At 33.8% G+C, this 7483-nt stretch overlaps 1 protein-coding gene and 1 non-coding gene across 2 annotated transcripts; both read right to left on the bottom strand.

Annotated features, from left to right (window-relative positions):
• Positions 1 to 798: 798 nt before the first annotated feature.
• Positions 799 to 881, bottom strand: TRNAL-UAA (transfer RNA leucine (anticodon UAA)). The gene has a single exon. It is a non-coding gene; the product is annotated as a tRNA-Leu (tRNA).
• Positions 882 to 2990: 2109 nt separating this feature from the next.
• LOC104105481 (histone deacetylase HDT1-like) lies at positions 2991 to 6918 on the bottom strand. Its single transcript, XM_009613792.4, has 10 exons — positions 6763 to 6918; positions 5636 to 5706; positions 5336 to 5550; positions 5197 to 5225; positions 5066 to 5104; positions 4789 to 4964; positions 4238 to 4300; positions 4053 to 4143; positions 3371 to 3497; positions 2991 to 3287 (listed from the first exon to the last, which is right to left on the bottom strand). Exons 1-10 carry the CDS (start codon positions 6773 to 6775, stop codon positions 3224 to 3226), a joined length of 888 nt encoding a protein of 295 aa, XP_009612087.1. The 5' UTR covers positions 6776 to 6918; the 3' UTR covers positions 2991 to 3223.
• Positions 6919 to 7483: the final 565 nt, after the last annotated feature.

Below are 7483 nucleotides of genomic sequence, written 5' to 3'. Positions count from 1 at the left end.
TTGGCCAAGTTTTTAGAAAGAAAAAAATATTTTTGAGTAGAAGCGGAAGCAATTTTAAAAAGCAGAAAAAGTAGTTTATCCGCAAAAGTATTTTTTTTAATAGCATTTTTGAGAAAAATATACTTAGAAGTACTTCTTAAAAGCATGACCAAACTCTAATTACTGCTCAAACGTGCATTTCAAACTGATTAGCCTAACACAAATTGTTTACCATAATTATTTTTTTTAAAATTACTTTTCAAAATAAGTTAGGTTTCAAAAGCACGGCCAAACGGCCTATAAGTTGAACGGTGAAAGACAGATTTTGCAGTATAATTACTTCACCTTTACCATTTAACCATAAGCTTCAAATCTCACTATCGGTTACTGTGGAATAAAAAATAAAGAAAATCTCACCATACATCTTTCAATTTTTTTGTTGGTCATTTCATTCATGGGACCTACTTCTCTCTGAATATCTATAGAAAAAGAGGTTATACCAAATGAAAAGAAGGCTAAGGGAAGAAAGGAAAAAAAAAACAGCAAATTTGGAAGCGAAAATGAAAACAAACGAATTAAATAAAAGAATAATGGTGAATTAATCGATGTGCACTGGGTTAATGTAGATTCTAGACACCACATGAATAAAAAGGAAACAATAAATAGTTGAAAAAATTAAAGAGGAGATTAAAAAAAAAGATTGAAAAGAATGGAAAAACGAAAGTGAAATAAAAAGGAATAGGAAAAAGATCAAATTAAATAAAAGAAAAAGAAAAACTAGGGTTAGACTGAAATAGTATAAAATAAAAAGTAATATTATGCTGGCTATGGGGTTCGAACCCATGCGCACTTATGTGCAGAAGATCTTAAGTCTTCCCCCTTAACCTCTCGGGCAAACCAGCTCCATTGTTTCTTATTTCCTACACAGACATTTATAATAAATGTGAAAATAGATATCCAAAGGAATTTCACTAGAAGAGCAAAATGAAAAGAAGAAGAAAATATAGAATTACTGTTAAAACAGACAATCCTTACATAATACTTAACCTATTTATTATTATTCGTCGTGTAACTACTAACAATATTATTTATATGTGCAGACTTGTTTTGGCTCTAGTAATTTAGGGGAAAAAATCGTGAGTGCAGTGGTATTAGCATCCACCGATTTAAAATCTTGGCTTCGCCCAAAATTTAATATATATATATATATATATATATATATGTGTGTGAAAGTATAGAACTAAACCAATTGGAAAAATAACTTGCTCGTATCAACCTATACAAAGAAAAAGCAAAACTAAAAAATAGAGAAGACATAATGTTTCTGTTGCTTAATGTACTATTTTTGTCTTTAATTTACATTCTAACCTTAATTCGAACATTCTTTTGCATTGAATATGTGTTGCTCTGAGAGAATTAGATTATGTTAATATCCTTTTCAAAGGTTTTTATGTCGAATATGTTCTCTTCGCATTCTATTGGTGCTTAAATTTCTTTGTTTTATTCATGGGTCATTAATGCTTTATGAATTATAAATGGCTAAGGCTTACTAATAAATTGCAATAATCGAATGAGACTTATAATTGGATTGACTGAGTTGGAGTAATAAATCGCACGGGATATATACGACTTATAAATAGCATTCAGAAATTACGATTTATACGCATTCTTAAAGACTTATAAATCGCATTCTCCAATTACGACTCTGCCCTGGAAAGGATTCTCTCCATTTAAACTTGCTCCAGTAATTCTCACTGGTAGTCTAAGATACTGCCACGTGTTAAAAATATTTTATGGAATTTTAGACCCTTTAATTAATACTTATTATTTTAATATAAGAAAACAATACCATTCTTTTGTCGACGTTTAAAATAGCTTGATACAATTACCTGGTATAACTGTGACAACTAAAGTTTTTGGTGATCGTCTTTTTGTGCTAACTTCTTAAGATTTGTGCACTGTTGAAGCAATTTTATTATAGGATTTGCTGTTTTTAATGTTATTTATATTTGAAGATTTGTATTGTGCATTTGTGATTGCACTTTCTTTTTCCTGCAAACGCAAATTTGCTGCTAGCACTTAGCAGTGACGATTTAGCAATGCTTATGTGATGTAGCTTTTTTGCTTCCTGTTTTTCGCAGACGTATTTTCTCTTGACTGGTGCTCTGATCTCTCTTATCTTTAGAAAATAAAATAATATTCTTAGAATATGAAAATTAATTCATTTAGCAAATAATAGCAGGTGACTTCTAATTTCTTTTTGTGGGACACTGTGATTTGAACTTCTTGTTAGATGCGTGGGTCTGATATTCAACAATAACAAACTCAGTGAAATATTATAAGTGGAGTCCGGAAAATATAATGTATACGCAAAATTTACCCCTACCTTATAAGGGTAGAGAGGTTGTTTCTCAAAAACCCTCGGCTCAAAAATAGTGTTCGATATTGCATTTGAGAAATCTCAAGGATACAGTTTTGCACCTTCAGGAAGGTAGAGTAGAGTCAAGGAAAGAAGAATTATTGTTGAATAATTGCAAAAATAGTGCGCTTTTCTAACCAACTATAGTAACTGACATTAACAGCTTGTTTGGATGACCTATACGATATTGTTTTGATTGTTACTTCAATTTTATTGTATCATTAAATCCGTCATTACATAAAGACGAAATGTGTCACTTTATGTAACGACCGATTTGGTTGATCGCACTATTACCTTGTCTCTTTCTCTCATCTCACCCTTCATTATTATTAAATAATTTTATTTTATCATTTACTCTACCTTTTTATATAATAATTTTACCATGTATCATAATTTTTCTTTATAATATTGCAAATTTACTCTTCATATTGGCGGTACGTAATATCATGAAATAACAAACAATACAATCTATCCAAGCATTGTATTCATCAAACGATACAGTACAATACAATACGATAAATTATAAAACGATATATAACCATCCAAACAAGCTGTAATATGCCATAGAGAAAAATAGGAACTGTGAGGAACATACATTAACAGCATTCTTTAAATTAATCCAAATCTCATTGAACAGAAGTCTACCATCAAAATAGATATTTTGGCCTCAGAAAAATCCCAAAGAGATAGTTCAGATTTCAGAATAGCAATATCATGTAACTGAAGGAGTCTATGACTTGCCTTTACATTAGGTGAACCGACAAAAAAAACTAAAAGCTCTCTTCTGATCAAAGTTGACAAAGCCAAACAAAACTCTCCGCCTTCTTACTTTGCAGCGCTGTGCTTAGCTTTCGAGTGAGATTCCAGAGCATTTTCAGAACCAAAACCCCTACGCAAGACAATAATACATGAATACACCAAACATCCTAATGCACCTATAAAAACTAGTATAATTATTGCATTAAAAAATACCTGTTGCATGTCTTGCAGAGATGAGCGCCGCCTGATTTTGGAGTCTGCTGGTTCTTGTTTGCAGGAGATTTACCAGCCTGTTTTGAGGGGTGAGGGGTTGCTACATGGCCGCTACCTTTTTTGCCATCTAATCGCCCAAAACAAAGTAGTTAAAAATAATACTTTGTACAAAATGTCACTAGTTACGCTACAACAACCCAGTAAAATCCTACAAGTGGGGACACTAGTTATGCTACACAATCGAGCAAATCACCCAAAACTTAGTAGTAAAAGAATAGGCTACTCCTACATGAACTTTACTAGTTATTAGTTATGCTACAAAATTGAACCATTTGTTTACAAGCAGGAAATTCCTTATTTTTGGTTTCGAGTACAACGGTCAAGTTATCCTCAACAGTCATTTTCCTGGTACAACTACCTGATGCCGATCAGAAAGGATAATAAGACCACACCCTCCAAATCTATGTTGCTCGGACTCTCCAAAAGTGCTGCCGCACCCGTGTCGGATCCTCCAAAAATGCACTAAATTTGGAGGATCCGACACGCACCCAACAACATTTTTGAAGAGTCCGAGTAACATAACTCCAAATAATAGGCAGCACATACTTCACAAAAAGCACTAATCCAAAAAGGACAGGACAACAACTAAGCCTCAGTCGCAAACAGAAAGGACAAGACTAACCAGTTTTTTGAGGAGTTACAAATTTTGCCTTCTTATCTGGGACAGGTGTTTTTGTAGCCGAATCTGCCTTCCTCTTTTTGCCAGGTTCAGCCTAAAGCAGAATGATGGAACCACATAACATCAACAAGTCATCCTTCCCCGAAAAAAATTGAGAAAATGGAAAGGAAGACCGAAAATTAAGATACCTTCTTTGGTGTCTCCTCCTCGCCCTCGTCAGACTCATCATCCCCATCACTCTCATCTTCACCCTGAAGATACAAATGTATTTAATACAAATTTCCACAGGAAACAAAGCATAAATTTCTCAATGTTGTATTCAATAATTTACACCTAGATAACAGAAATCCAAAGCCATAAAACTATATAAAAGCAATACTTTGCATTTGAATTTTGCAATCCCTTAACCACAGTATAGATCTGAGCAAAAGAGATAACTGTTCGGTCATTCAATATAACTTCAAACCCATTAAAGCACATAAAATTAGCCCCAAATACCACTACAAGAAACTCACTCCCACAGCACCAGAGCCTAAGGGAGAATAGTAAACTCGATCGAGTAATGTCAGAAAACAAACCTTAAAAGCTATCAAACACCTCAAACTAAAGGGCCAATTCAACATCTCAGGGAAATAGCCAATCAAGCTTAAACAAATATTACCATTTTTTGTCCTTGTACTGGACACCCTAACAGATACTACAAAAGACAATGACAGTACTTTTAAACACCAAAGCATACCTCTCCCATGTCAAAATCTTCATCCTCAGACATTTCATCTTCATCAGTGCTCTCATCTTCATCATCAGCCTTGGCATCTTTACTAGGTTCCACAATCTTCACCTTCTGCTTACCTGAAGCAGAATCCTTAGCAACATTAGACTTCTCTGCCTCCTTAACCTTAGCCTCGGGTTTTCCTAAAGTCAGTTAACCAAGCAGACAATAATATTAGCAAATTAGAAGGTATGTCACATTTGTTAAATTGACATAATATCTTGGTAAATAGCATTTTCCTTACCATTGTTTGCAATAGTGAGGGGGATGTCCTCATCAGACTCTGAACACATAAGAGTACATCAGTCAGCTAATAACTAATCACAGAACAATCAAGATGTCCAAACTCCAAATAAATGAAAAATTAACATTTACCTTCTTCATCATCTTCATCATCCTCTTCCGTGCGGCAGAGAAGTTAGGTCAAGGGAACAAAATAAGCAGAAATATTTACATTGAAGAAAAGTAAATGTATAAAAGAAAGAGAAGTTTAAGAGACAAATGAAAAGGATATTCCTCAAATGGGTTAGTGGCCTTGTATCCAAAAAAGTACACGCTGCCACTTTTCCAGTTGTGTGATAGTTCAAAGTCTCTATCAAAAACCAGGTCAAACTGCTGTTGAGGCACCTTATCTGAGCTGAGTGTCCCAAGGACAAGTTTCTTGCCATCGATGTTCACAGACAAGCAAACACTTTGTGCTTTATCCTTCTTCAACTCACCGAGAGATGCCTGCAGATAAATAACACGGCAATGAAAATAAGACAATCACTACTGCAAATAACTAAGCTTATCAAATTGCAGCAAATTATCTAACCTGTGAAAGATGCAAAACCATCCCATCTCCAGGCTGTACAGTTAAAGGCTCTCCACTTTTCACTTCAGCACCTAAACACATAGGTTGACAGTAAATTTAGAAAATTGAAAGTTCTGGAATTTAAAAACGAATATTAAATTCAACATGTTCTAATAAAAGAATACCAAAAACATAACAAAGATCGGAGGAAATCAGTATTTTCAGTCATAGTTAAAACACATAAATTCCAAACAGATAGATATTCCCCGAAAATAACAAACTTTTTCTTTGTACGGTAAAACCCAATCCTCAAACACCTCTACCAAGTGAGGTGGGGCACCTGAGAGAACTGCTCAACCAGTGGCCCCATCAGACTTTTAATCTTATCGGTTCCAGGCAAAATATATAACCGTTTTCAACAAATATAAACTAATAAATTAAGAACTGTTGCCAAAGTTAACGAGGTCCGTGACCCTCTTCTCCAAGTATAGGTCCGCCTCAACTTTTTCAACTTTGCACCCTTGGCGACTCAAACCCCCTACCAAGGCTCCTTGCCACTGGGCTATACATAACATGTGCTTCTCTAGAAACAAACAGAACTAATCTATGTTAAGCATAAAAGAAGCTAATTTGAGGTTTGTAGTTAAGAACTTAACTTTTGTACACTGATAATATAAAAAACATTTCCACGACAATGTGACTGGAAAATATGGTGAATAACTCGCTACAACATGTTAAATTACACCAAGAGTGTAAAGTTGCTTTTGCTGTTAGAAGCGTAAAGTGATATCCTAAAAACACTTAACAAAATCATATCTACAATTCGATGTGTATTAAGATATGCCCAAACTTACTACACATGGAAAAAGAAATAGAACATCATAACTTTTAACTCCTACATTTCTTATTTCATTGTATCAAAGTAATAGGTGAAAATCAAAGCAGACTTGGTCGCGAGCTAGCAAACAATGAAATATACATTTATTTGTACTAATCTCAACATTTCTGTTACCAAAATCACATAAAACATTAACAGCAAAAACAAACATAAATACGTAAAAGTGCACAAATTAAACGATCAAAGAAAAAAATTATCAAAGATATAGATTTTGTGCGTGTGTGTGAACGAGAGACGGAAAGAGAGTTACCCCAAAACTCCATAGCTGCTGTAGGGTTTTAGTGAAAGAAGAAATTAGGGTTTTGGGAGAGAGAAATGGAGGCAGAAAGAGAGGAATGAAAATGCTAGGGTATTTTGTGTTTGGGGGTTTATAAGCGGGAGAGTTAGAGTTTGGGTTTTGGTATTCTATTTCGCATACTACCGTATTTTTCTTTTCTCTTTTTTTTTTAGGATATTTCTAGAAGCAACTTAACAAATTATTGTGAGTGGGTCACTAATATAGTGTCAAATGAACGGATTGGACTCAATGTCACACGGTCAAATAGACTGAATTATTAATAAATTTATATGGCATTCGACAAATAACCTGTTTGACCAAGCCTTTTTTTGGGTTATAAGTATTTTTTTTAAATCAAAAGTATTTTTTATAAAATATTGATGTGTTTGGCCAAGCTTTTGGAATGAAAAAAAAAGTTTTTGAAGAGAAGCAGAAAAAAGTAATTTTTTTCCGGAAGCAATTTTTTAAAAAGTGCTTTTGAGAAAAATACACTTAGAAACTGTTTTTAAAAGTTTAGCCAAACACTAATTGCGGCTCATAAGTGCTTTTTAAATTAATTAGCCAAACACAAATTGTTTCTCAATAAAAGTACTTTTGAGAAAAGCACTTTTAAGAAAAAACACTCCTCAAATAAGCTGATTTTTGCAGCTTGGCCAAACACGCTAAAAATACGGGGAATATATTGGGTATATAA

This window comes from Nicotiana tomentosiformis, chromosome 7 (genome assembly GCF_000390325.3).
Source record: "Nicotiana tomentosiformis chromosome 7, ASM39032v3, whole genome shotgun sequence".
Taxonomy (NCBI): domain Eukaryota; kingdom Viridiplantae; phylum Streptophyta; class Magnoliopsida; order Solanales; family Solanaceae; genus Nicotiana; species Nicotiana tomentosiformis.
This window is presented reverse-complemented; position numbering and strand designations above follow the sequence as displayed.

What these genes read in the sequence shown, in the direction of transcription:
- LOC104105481 (XM_009613792.4), bottom strand. An exon ending in TGATGAAGATGATGAAGAAG is followed by an intron (nt 5,105 to 5,196) that starts GTAAATGTTAAT and finishes TTATGTGTTCAG; the next exon opens with AGTCTGATGAGGACATCCCC. An exon ending in AGGAGGAGACACCAAAGAAG is followed by an intron (nt 4,144 to 4,237) that starts GTATCTTAATTT and finishes ATTCTGCTTTAG; the next exon opens with GCTGAACCTGGCAAAAAGAG.